At 39.1% G+C, this 18,498-nt stretch overlaps 1 protein-coding gene across 1 annotated transcript in view; it reads right to left on the reverse strand.

The window, feature by feature from the left end:
• atp2a3 (ATPase sarcoplasmic/endoplasmic reticulum Ca2+ transporting 3) overlaps positions 1-18,498 on the reverse strand; it is an 82,145-nt gene that overhangs the window by 15,626 nt on the left and 48,021 nt on the right. Inside the window, exons 6-11 of the mRNA XM_026922130.3 lie at positions 16,809-16,889; positions 16,571-16,656; positions 15,172-15,636; positions 4,342-4,430; positions 3,022-3,124; positions 1,480-1,611 (exon numbers count right to left, since the gene is read on the reverse strand). Of these exons, the coding sequence (XP_026777931.1) occupies positions 1,480-1,611; positions 3,022-3,124; positions 4,342-4,430; positions 15,172-15,636; positions 16,571-16,656; positions 16,809-16,889 (956 nt within the window). The remainder of the gene's footprint in view (positions 1-1,479; positions 1,612-3,021; positions 3,125-4,341; positions 4,431-15,171; positions 15,637-16,570; positions 16,657-16,808; positions 16,890-18,498) is intronic.

Consider the following 18,498-nt stretch of genomic DNA (forward strand, 5'->3'; position numbering starts at 1 on the left):
CAAGGAACTGTAAAGCTGCTTGACCCTTACCTTTTTAAGCATACATAATCCTGCCTTTGACGTCAGAATGGTTTACGTATGCTTTTAAAAAGCGTCCATCCATCTCATGCTCTCAGGGCACTAAGAGAGCACTTTATAAGAACAACACAGGATGAAGGGGAAGCCATTCTCTCTTGTCTGTGTGCGACTCCAAACCGGCAGGCTGAGTTCAGAGTTTAGCTAACCTCTTCATAAACTAGCTGGCTTGTCTAAATATTATGCTTTTCCTCGGGGAGCCGGTGACACTGCAGGCTTTTTTCTTGACGTTTCTTGTTTCTTTTTTGGACAGGGGATTTACTTGGCTTTCGTTTGGAGGGGACAATGGAAAAAACAACAGCTTTAATGGTCAGTCACTCCTTCTCAGGAATGTGCTCCCTTGTTTCCCCAAGAGAGAAAAGAGTCAGAGTATGTGTATTTAATAAGAGGGATGGATTGGAGGCTGATAAGGACCAGTGTTCCTAACAGGGTGTCTAAGGGTGCTTTCACATACGCAGTGTTTAGTCAGTTTGAATCCAACTCAGGTGCATCTTCCTCCACAGTGTGGTATCAGTTTCACTCCGATTCAGCAAACAGATTAAAAGATGTGAAAGCACCCTGAGGGTGTTTAGTCTGTTTGAATCAAACCCTTGTGCGCTTTCTTCTTGGTGTAGTTCATTTGTGCAGGTGAGAACGCCACAATTGCACTTAGGTACAGACCAAAACTGAGCGAGGTACTCCCTGTCTGCTTCCAATCGAATGTTAACATGGTTCAAGTGCAGTGAGAAAGAGATTAAACTATGAATCGAACCCAACTGGAAATGTATTGCGGTTGGATCACAGTGAGAAAGTGATTCAACTCTAAATCTACCCAATGGTAAGTGAATCATGGTTCGATCACAGTGAGAAAGCAAGTCAACTTTCAATGGACCCAACTGGAAGTGAATCACGGTTCGACTGCATTGAGAAAGCAATTCAGTTTTGACTCAACCCAAAACAGGTCATGTATTGTGGATTGCAGCTTTTTTCTGTAGACCTGAGCTGCCCATGAGTCACAAACTGATGGCGCTGTAGAGCTGCAGAAATGTAATGCATTCGGGATATCTGGACTAACGAACAAAACATAAAATACACAAATTGTTTTATGCTAGTTATATATAATTGTCTAGTAATTTATTGGTACCCTAAATAACTGTTAGCTCTGGAGGGGGCTTTAGCATATCCTTAACCACAAAGAAATTTAAAATACTGCAGAAAGATATGACTCATTTCTTATCAGCATAATCTGGAGATAGGGAATAATCATGGGAGACAGAAAAGCGTGAGAACAAAATTTTTCCAAAAACACCCACAGTTCTCTTGAAACACCTCTAGTTTCATGACAACACCAGGGGCCATATAACGATTTTAAAATTCTAGCTTAATTAAAGCAATTATCTACAGCTAAACACTCTTGGCTCTTACCCCATTGCAGATTCCTGCCCTCTCCACTTTGCTGATGCTGGACACGTCGGTCCTGAAGACGTTCATCTTCTCGACCAGGGTGGTGAGCGCTGTTTCTGTGGCTTCACCCACCTTCTCGTAGACTCCTTTCGCCTGCAGGGACACAGTGAATGGACACGGTTTGGTGTGTATGCACACAGACGTACATGCCTTGACATGCACACACCAGACCCCAGGGATACCAGCGAGAAAGCCAAGCCAAGTTTCCACAAAAAGCAGGAGGAAAAAAAAAACATCTCATGCTGTAGATGAGAAAGCAGATGTCCTCAGATATCCTGGATGGAAACGAAACTCGAGGATGGGAAAATCGAGACAAGAGAACTGGGAAGATGATGTAATCGTTTGAGGGTTCTCAGTGGTTGAGGATTTAGAGCTGTTTCTGAATCAGATGTGTTAAAGGGAACTGGTTGTGATGAAATCACTCTCTAATGCTGAAAGGGTTAGTGGAAATGGGAGCAGCGTGAATGACTGCCAGCATAGTGACAATTACCTCAAACAGCCTTCAGACCAAGGACAAGATGTTCCACTGATTCGTACGAGGATGTGGCCCAGAGACTTTGGGCACATAATAAATCTCAAAATGGTGCAATGCAGATAAATCTAACTTATTACAACTTCTACATTTGAACCAATGCATAGACTATAGCATTCCAGGTTAGGGGCCACTTATACGCACCCTCAATGGACTAAAAACCCAATTACATCTTCAGCTATTTCTGTAGCTTGTCTCTAGTTTTATATTTGTGGTATAATCGACATTTTATGAACAACTGTCCATGCGTCTGTCTGAGATTCTTGTTAGTGCAATCTCTCTAGAACAAGTAATTGAATGTTTGTAAGATTTATATGGAATTGTCATTGTAACCAGCAGATGAACTGATTACATTTTGGAACTGATCCAAACAGGTCATGGTCAAGGTCACAGCAAGGTCAAATGTTTGAATTAGTTTTTCTTCAATACCTTCCTTCCTGCTTGAAGTATGTTTGTAAGCGTATTTGAGGCATACGAATTAGTAACAAGAAGAACTAGACTTCTTGGTGGCAGAGACACCTCCGTTGATATCGAGTGAGATTATAAAGAGCTGACTACATGCTGTTAACGGTCTCCTAGGTCTCTCCTTAACGGCATTGTCCATAGCTGTCAAATACAGAACAGATACACCGTTGCGTAACATGGTCACATTGATGCCATGGTGACAACAGGGAGGTGAGAAGCCAAACAGGCAAAACAAGTGTACGGTGCGGCGCTCAGGGGCCAGCGGATCCAGCGAGTGGGTGTTTATGAGTGGGTGAAGTTCATAGATATTAGCGCCTTCGCTATGTGGGATGGAGTCACTTTGCTTTGTAATGCACAGTGCAGTAGCTTACATTTTTTCACAAAAAGCAGGGCAGTTTTTTTTTTTTTTTTTTTGCTCAGGATGATGATTAAATTAAAAAGACCAGATATGTCTTCATGCTTGTCAGATGCACACACACACACACACAGACACACACACAGCTGACCTCATTGTAGTCCAGAGAAGAGTCATTACACATGGAGCAGATTGTGGCCAGTTCAATGAGGCCGTCATACTCGCCGCACGTAACGGGTTTTTCAGCTTTCAGCCTATGAGGCACAGACACAAAAATACAGTGTTAAAGGCTCAAGCAGTAGTCCTTATCGATAAATTGGTCTTGAGAAGAAGATAAGTATGAATGGGAGTAGGCTTGTGCGATATAAAAATGAACAATTAATTGTACCTACACAATATTACACTGCATTTTGTGTAGGAACTCTACAATCTACTGCCTTTTTCTCCCCAATAATAATAGACTAACAGACATTCAACTCTCTGACGTTGACAGACACTGCCTAGAAGCCCACCCTCTCTCCCCACGGGGCTCATGAGTAGGTGGGGCTCCCAAGTGGCTCAACATAAAAGCGTTCGCCCTAACATCTGGAAATCGCAACTTCAAATACCGATTTAAATGTCTACAAAAAAATACTTTTAAAAATATTCAAAAATACAATTTATTTAGAAAGAAAATGAAAAAAAAAAAAAAATGTAACACTGAAAGGGAGGAAACATTAAAAACCTGTATGGAGATTACTAATCTCTAAAACTTTTAAGTACAAAATTTTAACATCAAATCAGCTACATCCAGTCGCAGTGGTCTCAGGAAGGAAGAGGTGGCATACTCTCTCTCCCCTTTCCATCGCAGCAACACCAGCCAATCATGTGCATCTGTAAGCTCACGCATGCAGAAGTGGGTGGATAGCGCTTTTCCTCCTGACACTGCATGAGCAAAGTGATTAATCGGTGCTATTTAAACCCATCTGCTGTTTCCTGCACTGGTCACTGCAGATGGGTTTAAACACTTTGAGCACCTGCACAATAACAGAGAAAATGTTGGTCATTTGGACACTGGAAACCCGACTTGTAAAAGGATTATATCGAAAATGTACTTTTTCCTTTACTGCACAATCACCCAAAAAGCCAATGTCCAACTGAGTTTTTGCAATTGCCGCTGCCAGCAAGTAATTCCTGGCTTTGCAGCTTGTAATAATATCACTCCCTCCCCTACTCGCGTTAAACCTGAAATGGTGGAAATGCTCATTTTCCTCTCTTTTTTTTTTAGGCAATCAATCTGGAAAATTCAATCGTTTATCATGATTTTTAAAATGAAAATTCAGAAGCAGGGAAAAATCAATATCGCACAAGCCTATATTGGGCCTTATTAACATAACTGGGTCATGTTATTATGAGCAGGTGTTGTGTTTGTGTGTGTGTGTGTGTGTGTGTGTGTGTGTGTGTGTGTGTGTGTGTGTGGATGTATACATACACTTGTCCTTCTGGAGCATAGGTGGATCCCGTGATGGTGAACTCATGGAGGGAACACCTGGAGCTGTCTGCTTTATCTAGCACAAACATCTGATATATGTATATGAGAGAGAGAGAGAGAGAGAGAGAGAAGGTAAGACAGTAATAAAGCATTTGTGCTTAATTTTGATCAATACTGAACTAATGAGCTTTTAAAAGGTGTTAATGATTAACCATTCTAAATGAGCAATTATGTGATTTATTATTAATTGTTATTAATATCATTAACACTAACACAGTATTAAAACACAAGTATAATACAAGTATTATTTACTTTTTGCAGCCAAGAACTATTCAAATATAAATCTTATTAGGCAAATGTTTAGGCATATTTAGAGATTTTAGAGCTTTTTATTCTTGAACTTTCCATCCACAGAAACCTAAGCCAGTTACACTGTGTTTTAAATGTAGATCTGAAACATTGTACAATAACTACATTTAATTTTGAATAAAACTGCAACAACTGTGACAGTGATTTCCAGAAGTGATTGATTGATAGTGATTTCCAGAAGCATAAGGTCCTTTAAAAAAATGCAATAATAAAATAATGATTTAAAAAAAAAAAAAAAAAAAAAACCAACTCCCTGGCTATAGGTCACACGCCTCACTATAATTATAATTCTAGTGCAAACAATTTTAAGAGCAAAAACAATTCCCTCTTACAATCTATTAAAGAGGAACAAGGAAGTGGAAAATACTGATAAAAAAAAGAGCACAACAAGTCTCTACAATCAGGCTCCACCCAATTAAAGCAGGGGTTTCCCTCAAGCAGCAGCCAATTCGCAGCTTCAGAGTGATGTCATACTTTTCCAGGAACTAAGAGTTCCTGAGTTCACCAGCCTGGCATAAGCCCCAGCCTGTATGTGCGCGCACACACACACACACACACACACACACACACACACACACACACACACACACACACACACACTCTCTCTTGTTTGGGCAGATTGTGTGTCACAACACTGATGGAGGGAGAAGGTGTGGAAATGAGCAGAGAAGTGTGGTAACTTTTTGGACAGACCTTTCTCCAACTTATTATTTCTTGCCTGTGTTTTTGCCTGGAAGCTATTTCGGCTTCCATTCAGGACAAAATAGATTGTTCAATAAAAATAAATGTCACCATTTTTATGTCTATTTCTGTCTTGCGGTTCCACTTTGGTGAAGTGTCCTTGGGCTTTGAAAAAGCAATTTATAAATGGTTATTAATGTTATTATAGGAATAGATTTAGGGAATGAGTGGTGGATGAGTAAATGAATCCTAGTTTTGTCCCCCTACTTTAAAATAGTGTTTTGTTAGCCTTTGGGTGTTACATTAGGCTAAAACCCAAAAAAATGTAGTGTAAAATATATATATATAGCAGATGTCCCCTCCAGTGCTGCCAAATTAGTAACTTTGTCACTAGACTGGGCAACTTTTAAACCCTCACTGACAACCATTGTTCAAAACAACCAATCACTGTTTAACATTGTTCCAAAGACCAATCACCAATCACCACTGTTCCCAACAACAAATCAATGTTTAGCATTGTTCCCAAACACCAATCACTGATCACCGCTGCTTCCAAACACCAATCACTGATCACTGTTGCTTCCAAGCACCAATCACTCATCACCATTGTTCAATAACCAAACACTGATCACCATCAACATGTTCCCCATTACTAATCACTGATGACCACAGTTTCCCAAAAGCCAAACACTGAACCCAACCACCAATCACCTATCATCCTTATTTCCAAACACCAATCACAGTTTTCCATTGTTTCAATGAGAATGCAGATCAGTCTATGGCATCATCTGGTGACTTGTGAAATGACTGACATTTAAGGCAATGTCTTATATGCTGAGCAAAAATAACATACTGTTAATATTTAGTTATTTATTTAGTTAAACTCTAGTCTAATCCTAACAAAAGAAAGTAAACACACACTCCACAATTAAGTTATGCAGCAGCTAAACTGTTTCTACTGCATGAATGACCTCGTTGCTAAGACGACTACTGCAGTTATTTGACATGTTTGTCTAAAATGTAATGATAGTAATTTAGACTTTTAAAGTAAGAATATTATGTATTACTGGCACAACCATGGTTTATAATATCCAAAGTAAAAATAAGCTTATTACCAACATTCAGTACAAAAGACTGAAATGGAAACACAAATGCTTTTTTCTTTCTCAGTGTGACATATTTCTGAGTGAAATGGCCTTTTTTGGGGTTGACTGTTTTATGAAAAACAAACATGGAGTCAGATGTAGACACTAGCCTTCAGTCTATCAGCAACACCACCAACATCCCCGTTAGAGGGGTGGCAACAATCCGGCTAATGTTGCTGCTTGGTAGTCCGTATCACTGCAAGCTGACTCAGCATTATCTGTTTGTTTTCCGATAGCTCTGTGTGGGGGGGAGGGGGAGGTGATACACACCACAACAAGAACATTTTTTTAAATACTCATTCGACATTGTCAAAATTAGAGGCTGTTTAGAGGCAAAAGTCGTCGCCTTACAATGATGCCACAGTGCTCATGTTTGGGTAAGTGGGAGTGCGTTATGGACTGCAGCACTGATATTGAGCCAGATGGATGAAAAAAAAATGGACTCACTGAAGCTCATCTGGTGCAAAGATTTGAATTTTCAAGCTTCATCACCCAGATGGAGGGATAAGAACATTGTTTCTTTTTTTGCTTGCTTTCTTTCTTTCTTTTTTTTTTTTAGAAACCTGCAAAATCGTTTTAAAGATGTTGGCATTGCTGAGCTGAGGGGTGCAAGCAATACAAGGTGATTTTAAAGTCTTTCAGAAACACACAGACACTATCACACCTATACACACAACAAAACACACCTCTACAAAAAGAGAGAGAGAGGGGGCAATCACATTCCTCTGTAGCTGCTCTTCACTCAATGCTCAATTAACATTCCCTGATGAAACATTTAACGATGCAATCGGGCAGTAAAACTTTCTGTCCCTCAATGCCTGAGTGTCCTCCTTCCACACACACACAAACACACACGTTTGTTTTGCTATCCATGTAATCTCAGTAACCAAATGGAAACCTTTGGCTGTTTTAGTTATTAAAATAAAATCAGCAGTTTTCTTTGTGGGGACCAGCCAAATGTCTCACAAGTTCAACACTATATATTCCTATCCTTGTGGGGACATTTGGTCCCCATCAAGATATAAAACATACACACACACACACACACGCGCGCGCACAGCACTAATTTAAAAACATGTCTTGGCTGATTGACTACATTTGGTGGCTCATGTTACACAATTCATTGTCACATTTAATTTGTGGTATTTAATTTGTGGCTTCAAAATAAGAACTGCTTACCTCAATGACTACCAAATATTGATTTGTGGCTATGCCTTATAAAAAAAAATTTAAAAAAAACCCCACTATGTCACCTCAGTGGCTACATGGCATACAGATGCTCCCTGCACTTTATAAACTGTTTATGTAAAGATGAGACTATGAGATTATCATGAGAAAGTATTTACTGAAAAGACTTCGCGTGAGATCAATATCATCATAGCTCCAAGGCACCAAACTTATCTTGGCTGATGCAATACATTTGGGGTAAGTGGGGAAAAAAATGTGGTAATTTAATTTTTTTTTTTTTGGGCACACTATCCCGTTAAATTAAATGATTATTAGCTCAACTCAGAGAGAAAGAACATTTACGCTGGAGCAAAATGTGCTCTCGATTCAAAAATAATCCATAATCCTAGAAAACATTAGCAGTAAACACAAATAGCCACTAAGGAATGTCACAGTTACTTTGATCTGATATTCATCATGCTGATGTTCATGTATCGATTTCTCCATTTTATAGAAATCATACACACAGCCTTATTTGTGCCACCCTGTGCCTCGAGTGATCTGTGGCTTGTTGCAGTAGTGGGTGCCTGTGTGCTGGGTGCTGTGTGGTGATATGAAATGATTAGCTGACAGATGAAACTCTCTCTCTCTCTGTGTGTGTGTGTGTGTGTCAGAGAGAAAGACAGAGACAGAGAGAGAGAGAGAGAGGGACTACAGGTCAGTTCCTCGCCCTTGTATTCCCTACAGAGATGTAATGATGAAAGTTAATGGAGAAAAAGAAAAGAGCAGATCCAGGCTGTGAGGTGTGAGAGAGATGAATAGTCACTCATGCACACAGGCCACTATTAAAGACCATATGAAATGGATTGAGAGCTGAGATTTGATTCTTGATGTATTTCCTTTTGAAACATTACCTCATAGTGAGTTTTTTGAAACATTACCTCAAGTTTTCTGATAGCCAATAGCGTTCAAGATAGGCCACACCCACGGCAAACTATAAAATTGAGATTAGAACATCTCCAAACATTTTTGTAGGCTTTTTTCCTAGATATACTTAGTGTACTGGTGATGTTACACTAAGCAACAGGTACAAAAAGCACTGAAACCCCAATTTCTCAACAAAACAACTTAAACTCCTACAAAATGATGTAGCCAGTCTGATGCACGTATTTAAAGGTGCAGTGCATAATCTTACTGCTCCTTTAAATACTGTATGTTTCTAGACCTGCATTACGAATATAATTTAATGACATAATATTGCCATGCTGTGGCTCTGCCTAGTTTCTTTATTTCATGCTTCTATTTATGTTTTTCCAGGCTCCAACCTAGCTGTAGATCTAAAACCATCATGTATACTATATGTTCTGTATGTACAAAAGAGGAAGGTGAGGTGGTGTGAGGATAAGAGCGAGGCTTGTCAATGTTTTTACCACACTTGCAATTCACCTCACAGAGACCCGAGGGCCTAAACGTTACAAACTGCTCCTTTAAAAACAACTGTCACCTCATATAGACATTGAGTAGAAAAATGGTATTTAAACACACACACACACACACACACACACACACACACACACACACACCCCTAGCAGACACACACCGCACAAGGTAAACAGATACGTCATTACAGAGACAAATACAAATCACACACGCATCGCTTGAAACATCCTTTTCACCCTCTGGCTTTCCTGATATAAGCAATTTGACATCAGCAAAGTGGCACAGATCCCAGCAGGATCACAAAACAAAGGGAAAGACATACAAAAATAGGTAGAGGAAAGTGAGGGACTGCATGCAGATGTCCCACAGAGGTCAGGTTGAGGAAGAAAGAGATCGAGGGCAAAGGATGCAGCACAGCCATGAATAGAACGCAGCCACGTAAACGGAGATTTATCTTACATCACAGTGTGCCTCAGGATGAAGTAGAGGGAAATCACTGCTAATACACATAGATTGTGTGAATACGTACATAGAGAGATGAATCTAAACACAGTGAACACTGAAGGGACACTTCTCAGAAGACACACTTGCATTTGTAAGGAATAAAATACTTCGGGTATGCGGTTATAGGAAAACAACCAGTGACAGCATGTCAGGAAGTGTTGTATTCCTCATATTACAGCAATTTGCCAATGATAACTATTTATAATTTATTAAAGAATGACATTTCATACTTTTAACCATAACATTTATTTGTTTCATTTGTTGTGGAATCACCACGAGATAAGGTAGTTCCTGTTATCACGTACATTATACCATCTCTCCTTTACCAGCCTCTCTTTTTATCTCTTTCATGAAGATAATAAAACCAAAGAAAAAAAAAAATGCAGCTTGTCATGAAACCAGAAAAGGCAAACTCCTCTGTCCTGAAGACTTTCCCATGGTGGAAAACTTAAGCCAGGGTTACACTTTTAACTACTCATACATATGCGCACATGCAAGATGGCTGCCACACATATCTTGTTTGGAGTGTCACTTGTGCACATCCTCAGAAATCAATGCTACACACGGGGACAATATAGTACCATGACAGTTATTGAACACTAGCACTAAGCAATTTTCCTATTACAGTTAGTGTTTAAATTTTAAAAACATCTCATGTAGCATTCAAACCTAGGGCAAGGTCTGTTTTGCATACAAGTCTTCTAGATCATCTATATTAGTAAATACTTTCGAATGTAAGGTAATAGTTTTCGATTTGAGACGGAGCCCGTGACAATAATCACGACGATGGTGTAAAGTTTTAAAAACTCGTCAGTGTGTTTAACATTGCTGTGCACTAAACATTTTAGAGTTTGATGTGGAAACCTGGTGGAAAGAGGTGTTTTGGCTGACATTAGAGCTAACGGATGTGGCTTTTAATTCTTCAGATGTACATAAGATAGGTGTGCAAAGTCGTTTGTCAAGTGTAAACCAGGCCATTCTGACTACTGCAAAGCAGTGCCACTGGAGACGACTTCTACAGATGTTAAATAAACATCCACTTGCATACAGCTTCACAAAATCAACAGTCTTCTTTGTTTAATAACACTGTTTATTATAGCCTTAGATTATGTAAATCGTTCTCCATACTGGTCCCTGCGAATGAGGTGTTACTCTAACGTATTAGAACGAGTGCATTAATATAAACCTGTGACTTAATTTACAGCCGGCACTACTGTCAGAGCTGCTGTTCTAGAAAATTAATCAATACCTTCTGACCAATCGGATATGAGAATTCAACAGCATAAATCACTGACTTTATGTAATAACTCATTTACCTTGCATGATAACACACAAGTGGATGACACTACAGTGAGCGAGACAGAGGAAGAGGTGAGAGCAGTACAGGAGAAGAGGTAAGATAAGGAAAGCACAATTCTCACCAGCAATAACACCACCAGCTTCCTGGAAACTATTAGTGTGAATAATTCCGCAATCACAATACAAATGATACAGCAGTTATGACACTGCACAGAGGATCTGTCTCATGCAAGTAAAAACAAAAAAAGCACCTTTTTAATTTCCTCATTAGATAACTATTGAAAAACAAAACAAAACAAAACTACCAAGTTACCATTTGATCATGTACACCAAGCATACAGTAGAGTGCAAAAATTTGCATCCCACATGGTTGGTTACTGGGTTGAAAAAAAAAATAATAATAATTGTACATCTAGTATACAATTTATCTACATAAGATGACTATTGACCATTTTTGTTACTTGTAAAGCTGAACATTTCTGAAATCCAAAACCTAAATATCTTTTTGCTATAAGAGTGATTCCACGAATGGGGTTTATTTTAGCCCATGAATTTAGCCCATGTAAAACTTAACAGTTTTAATCAGTGCTTTTATCATTTTTCATCACTGAATCAAAGGAAACAAGCTTTTAACCATTCAAAATTTTCTCAGGCAACAATTTCATTTTTTTACAAGGTGTCTTTGCTGATAAGGATACAACGTGGCTTGAAAGTACCAGAGTCAAGGTTTTAGCATTGAAACCGTGATTATACAACATGTGGTTAACGAGCATTAAGGATTTTCTAACAAATAACATAAAATGATAATTTTTTTAATTAGTAGTTTCCTTTCAACTATAATCTGGGTCACAGGGTTGTACATTCAAAGTGACTTCATCAGTCAATATCACAATATCACTAAAAATAAAGAAAACAGAAGGGCAGAAAGAAATTTTCTTCTTCCTTTGATTTTCAGGTAATTGGGATGATGCAACTTTCTACTGAGCAGATGATCTGTGGAATATTCCAAATATTTCATAGGGGTGACTGTGTTCAGGTCACAGGATTGAGTGAAAGAGACTAAAATATACATTTTTCATAACCCATAATGACTGACTCATGGAAAAGGATTTTTCATTTAAAAATAATCGGATTTGATTTAGTTTAATTATATTGCAAGGTACAGTGAGTTATAGTGGACTGGAACAAACATGTAGTCAGATGTTTTCCAAGTGCTGTAGACAGGTTATTAATGTTCATTGAAGTTATTTATCTGAAATATGCACATAGGCTGTTGTGATGTTGAGACAGTTCCTATGTTTAAACCTTGTTCATTCACCTTTACACACTTTTGTAAAGGTAGTATCAATTTTGTAATGAGGGTATGCAAACTTTTGCACTGAACTGTAGTACACTGTAGGTATACAGTTACTGTATACAGTGCATATAAACTCAGTTTTTCTGTATGGTTTATTTAAGAAACACACAAACAAATTGTGTTGCTTGTACTATGTGTGCTGAAAGGCTATGTTTGTGTGCATGTATGAGTGTGAATGTGTGTGTGTGTGTGTGTGTGTGCACTGCAATAATGCGATCACGAGGTTGCTCAGTGTTTGAGAGCTAGGTTGTCCCCCGTATCACAGTGAGGCTGAGGTGAGTAAATATTTACAGCTGTGTGGCAGGACACTTGACGGAAGGTTCCCAGGACCGCGGGAGATTAAACTTTAGCACACTGGGAACTCCCTGCTTATAAACAGACAGCAAGGCCTGTAGTATACACACACACAAACACACCCCTACACACACCTACACACACACACCCCTCAGGGTATTTACGGCAAGCAGACGGCTTTCCCTCATGCATGAATAAGTACAATGCATGAACACACCTGTATCTCTCTCTCTCTCTCTCTCTCTCTCTCTCACACTCACACACACACACACACACACACACACACACACACACACACACACACACACACACACACACACACACACCCCTACCTTTTTTTCCAAAATAGCAAAGAAAGAAAGGCAGCAAGCTGGAAAGGCTACTCTAAAGTGAGCATTCATCCAGCTGGAAACAGTGACAAGGAACAAAGTGACTAAAAAAAAAAAAATTCAATCGCAGTTTTCCAATTGAAATCATAAAGGTCACATAAGTTGGGAGTGACACAAGGGTGTGTGTGGGGGCCTGATAAATGATGGAAAAGGAGGGGCGAAGGAAAGAAAACAAGGCCTTCATTCTCAGAACTTTTTCTCAATTCTGCCTTTCAGATAAAAACCAAGAAAGAAAAAGTGTGCTTATGAAGGATCACGAGTGGCTGGCACAAACTGGAAGTGTGCTTTGGTTCACTGAGTGTGTTTACAAGAACACAATCTGAGGACTGCCAAAAAATAAATAAATAAATAAAAAATAAAAAAAAAAAGATTTGAGCAATAAGTCAATCAATACCATTAGATGCATTCTGGATCAGACAATGATCTGATTAGTTACTAGCTATAGCTATTTATTTGAGCACATTTTCACTACTGAGGTGTAGCATTATAACTTTTTAAATTAAAAACTGTTCATGTTAACAAAGTTGCAGAGTAACAATGAGAAACTTTACATTTCATTTCCCTAATATGCATAATCTATACTTTGTGTAATCATGCTCGCTTGACTGGAAGCACTATTGATTTGAGGTTACTGGCTGTGAGTCAGGTGGGGAGTTTTTCTGTTTGCAAATTGCACATAATGCGATCTTTCTTTGAGCTTCGATCCAAAGACCGATCGTTTCTCCTCTACCCGGCTGTATGAAGAAAAGTGAGAGACACAGAGAGAGTAATGCTCTGCACGTGCTTAATCACCCAAGTATTAGAGGGCTCAAAGTGGGCTGTTTACACTAAAATAATCTGATATTATAAGCTCAATGTATCACAGATGTGAGAAAAATAATTTCTCTTGAAGAGTACTTTTTAAACATCCCAGTCTACAGCACATCACTGCTCATGTGTTTACTGATGTTAACCTTTTAAAGGGTTTATAATGAGAATTAAAAACATCGTGCGTAAGTGGGTGTGACAAAAGTAAGGTTCCAGTGTTTAATAAAAAGAATACTGCAAAACACCGAACACTCCAAGTCATGCTCAAGATTATAAAGTTTTTATAATCTTTATAATGGTTTTACACCTCTCTTGTTTGTTTTTTTTTTTTTTAACCCTTTCAGGACGGCAACTAACAATTATATTGATACTTGATTAGCATATTGATTTTTTTTTTTCATAAATAAATAAATTAGTTAAAAACTAAGTACCAAAAAAATTATTTAAAAAATATTTCTTTCCAGGATTTTAATAAACTAATATTAATCGACTCCAATGTTTGGGACTGACTTAGTTTTCAACGCCTGGAATCAGGGAATCGACTCTCTGATGTGAACCAGAAGCAGGATGGCAACTTGATGACTGGACGCACAACACAGATTAAAAACAACAACTTCGTAGCACAACTAATCTATAATGAAATTTGTTGCTAATTATTTTTATTACTGGATTGAGTTTGTTGATTAATTGTCGCACCCCCGGACCTGTCCTTTAGGGTTTTTCTTGTATATCTTTTCTTGTTTCTTTTTGCCGGCAAGTTGATTTTCCTTTATAAATACAGACCACAGACAGTGTCGACCCTGAACACTGTTAGTGTTGCATCATCCAGGTGTACACACAGCGTCTCACCGACACTGGCAATGCGTCAAAGCTCATGCAGCTAGGTTGGGAGTTGCCAGGCCTGTGAAAGCAACCTGTCAGTGCTCCAAAAATAACAAGAGTGCTGATAGAAACACAACTGAGAGCAGGGGGAGAGGTCTTAGAGGTGGAATGTCAAACAAATACAAACAAATACAGCAGCTTGGCCAGCGTGGACTATATGAAGGTGAAATTAGGCAAGGACAGTAAGAAAGAATCAGGTATAAAACGACCAACTACAAAATTATTTTCACAGATCAAGACCTGTAATATTGTGTTTTCAGAATAATATGTTGCTCGGAAGTGTATTCTGTCTGCTTAGAGAAAAAAAAAATTGCACCAGGCATACACAGGCTCCTATTCATGCAAATTAGTTTTGTTTTTGTCCCATTCATGTTATCGTAGTTTGAGCTACATTGTTTCCTCAGCTGAACACTTCCTTCATTCTTTACTTCAGAGAAGCAGACTATTGAATCTGTGCTAGTCCTACCTTTATCTTTAACAAGAAGTCTTAACTCACCCTACACACAGACATCTGATTGGTCGTAAGAGTTCCTGTCTTGTCAGAGCAGATGACCGAGGTGCAGCCCAGTGTCTCCACAGAGGGCAGTGAGCGCACGATGGCGTTCTTCTTGGCCATGCGGCGTGTGCCCAGAGCCAGACAGGTGGTGATGACGGCGGGAAGACCCTCGGGGATGGCAGCCACAGCCAGGGCCACGGCGATCTTGAAGTAGTAGATGGCGCCACGGAACCAGGAGCCGCCATGCACGGGGTCGCTGAAGTGGCCGATGTTGATGAGCCAAACTGCGACGCAGATGAGCGAGATGACTTTGGAGAGCTGCTGGCCAAACTCGTCCAGCTTCTGCTGCAGCGGAGTTTTCTCTTGCTCCGTGCTCGCCATCTGGTTACGGATCTTGCCGATCTCGGTGGAGACGCCGGTGCAGACCACTACGCCGATGGCTCGGCCTGCAGCGATGTTGGTGCCCTAAACGAGAACGCACACAGATGTACGGAAATACGCTTACAGCATAAAAGACTGAATCAGAACAGACTCTTTTTTCCATTCTACAGACCCACACACACTCATACAGCTCAAAAACATAAAAATAGCTTTTTCAACCACATATACACTCTCTCCCCGCTGTCTTTATAGGCTGGTAGAGAAATGGCAGCCATTTCAAACCTTTCGTACACTTATTTCTCTTCAAGCAGCTTGGAAACTTCATTGGCCGTAATGTCGTTAGACATTTTTTCCCCAGTGGACCACATTTATTAAAGGGATGATGTGTTGGAAAATGCATAAAAGCCTACTCTAAAAAGCATATACCGCAAGTGCAATTTGCTAAACTAAACAGAGGCGTACTCAAGTGATTCCGTGGCTTCAAGTGATTAAAGCGCTTCAAAGGTGTGCCCTCGACTATAAATAATCCAAATAGAATGTATGTGAACTGAGAATGGAAAAATGTGTTCCCGGGTCAAGCCTGTGACAGGACCTGCATAGCGGGAGCAAGAAGGAACACTTAAGTCCTGTATTTATATGACATCCTAATGCTTTTTTTTGCAAACAGAAAGGAGATGGAAAAAAGGAGGGGAAAGATGGAAAGAGAGAGACTATTATGAAATACAGTTGTATTATGCAAGACATGAGAGTTTCATGAAAAAAAAGTTCAGAACTTAAATCTCACTTAAAAGTGAAAACTGCATGCAGAACAAACATGACTTTTTTTTTTATTAATTCAAAGAATTAATAAATAGCAACCATAGGAAAATCAGTAAATAGGTCAAGAAAATAATGCTGCATGCTTAAAAATCTGGAGCATTTGCATGATTTTTGCACACGCACAAACAAACATACAAACACAGACACACACAAACACACATGCATGAATGTGCACATGCAACAGGAAGGAAGTGCTTACGGAAAACAACATGTTCTTCTTATCTTGATTAACTGCTCGTGGATCAGGCACTGGGTCAGTGTGTTTGATAACAGATACCGACTCGCCTGTTAAAAACACATACAGACACACACATACACACATAAGCACTGAACATAGGTGTATGTTCTCTGTAGTTTTAGAACAAACCAAACAACAAAAAATGCAACCCAGTTCACATATAAGAGGCAGCATTATTTTTGTTTTCCTAGCACAGTACCTGTGAGGATGGACTGGTCCACTCGGAGAGTAGTAGATTTTATAGAGACGATACGGATATCAGCAGGCACCTTGTCTCCAACTGGAAAAATAATAAATATATACATATGTCAGAGGGAAGGGCCTTCTTAGGATTAACTATGCTGTTCAGAAAAAAAATGTCAGAGCTGTTTAATGGTCCATATGAAATTAGTAAAGATAAATAAACAACAAATGCTGCTATAGGAAAATAATCAACAATTATTCGGTGTGATGCAAGATACCAAAGTTACCAACCTTATCTTCCTAGAACAGCACATCCCAAAATGTTTTATTCCTCATATTCCACAACAATTTGCCAATGTTTACAGTTTTTAATTTATTAATTAACAAGACGTTGTACTTTTAACCGTTTATAGTTACGGTTAAAGATGCATTAGGTAAGATTAATTTTTTTCCAAGGTAGGTGGGTTCGACATTTGAATGATTCCTGCCCATCTCTACCCCCAGGATCTACAGTGGCCCATAGAGTAAAGTGTCAATAAAATGACTGACAGGAGGACCATCCAAACACAAACAAGCATTCCAGATAGGAAGTCAGTTTTCCCAAGCAGATTTTCTCAGCAACTTATTAGACTTCTGCTAAGTCCAAGGCTTAATCCATCGCTTTTTTAAAATATGTTCTACGTATCATCCAGGTTATTTGTATAAGTAAGGAATTTGGGGAAGAAAAAAAAATCAACTATTGCACCTACTGATTGTTCTCTCAACAGCTTCTCTTTTCCCTCCCTTTTTGAGTTAATGAGATAAGAAAAAACAGCCCGTAATGTTATCAAGAAACCGGTGCAAAATCCCCTGTCCTGAAGACTCCCCTTCAGCAGAAATCCTATTGACTGATAAAAAGTGCTGACACTGGAGACTCCTTCAATGCTAAATAAAAATCTCCTTACAGAAACCGTCACCAATTATACATTTTTCTTAGTTAAATAACAACATGGTTTTTAATCTGTTTATTATGAGGCTTAGATTATGTCTGCTATACATGTCTGTAGATGAGTTGTTACCATAGAAACGTTAACGTATTAAAACGAGCACATTAATATAAACCTGTTATTTGGATTATGGCCGGAACTATTGTCAGAGCTGCTGTAATAAAAACACCTTCTGACTTCAAGAAATCAAAGTGTTGTGGTATAGAGACAATTAATCACCAGCAATAAAAGAGTGTGTTTTCTGCGACCAATCTTTAGATATAAACACTGGTAACGTTCTCTGAGAACAGACTCAGTAACAGCATAGCAAAGCAGTGGCTGGTGCAAAACACACAAGTCCGGAGACAAAACAACACTCCAGACTTTAAACAGAACTGTGTACTGGTCGGCGCTGCACTGGGACTTCCTATGCTCATTGTCTGTCCCAGTAGTCACTGTACTGTCTTGTGCTGTCTGCACATGTTTGCACTTGTGCACTTTATTGTATAATTTATGTAGTCCCTTGTAGTTCTGTGTTGTTCTGTGTTTCTTATGTAGCACCTTGGTCCTGGAGAAACGTTGTTTCGTTTCACTATGTACTTGTATATGGCTGAAATGACAGTAAACTCCACTTGACTTGACTTGACATGTAACTGACATGTAAACGGCCCTGGGTGTTCGATTCCAAGCTGATATAAGCTCAGACACGTTATAGGATCAATAATTTGCTTGAGTGCTACA

Source organism: Pangasianodon hypophthalmus, chromosome 27 (genome assembly GCF_027358585.1).
Source record: "Pangasianodon hypophthalmus isolate fPanHyp1 chromosome 27, fPanHyp1.pri, whole genome shotgun sequence".
Classification (NCBI taxonomy): Eukaryota; Metazoa; Chordata; class Actinopteri; order Siluriformes; family Pangasiidae; genus Pangasianodon; species Pangasianodon hypophthalmus.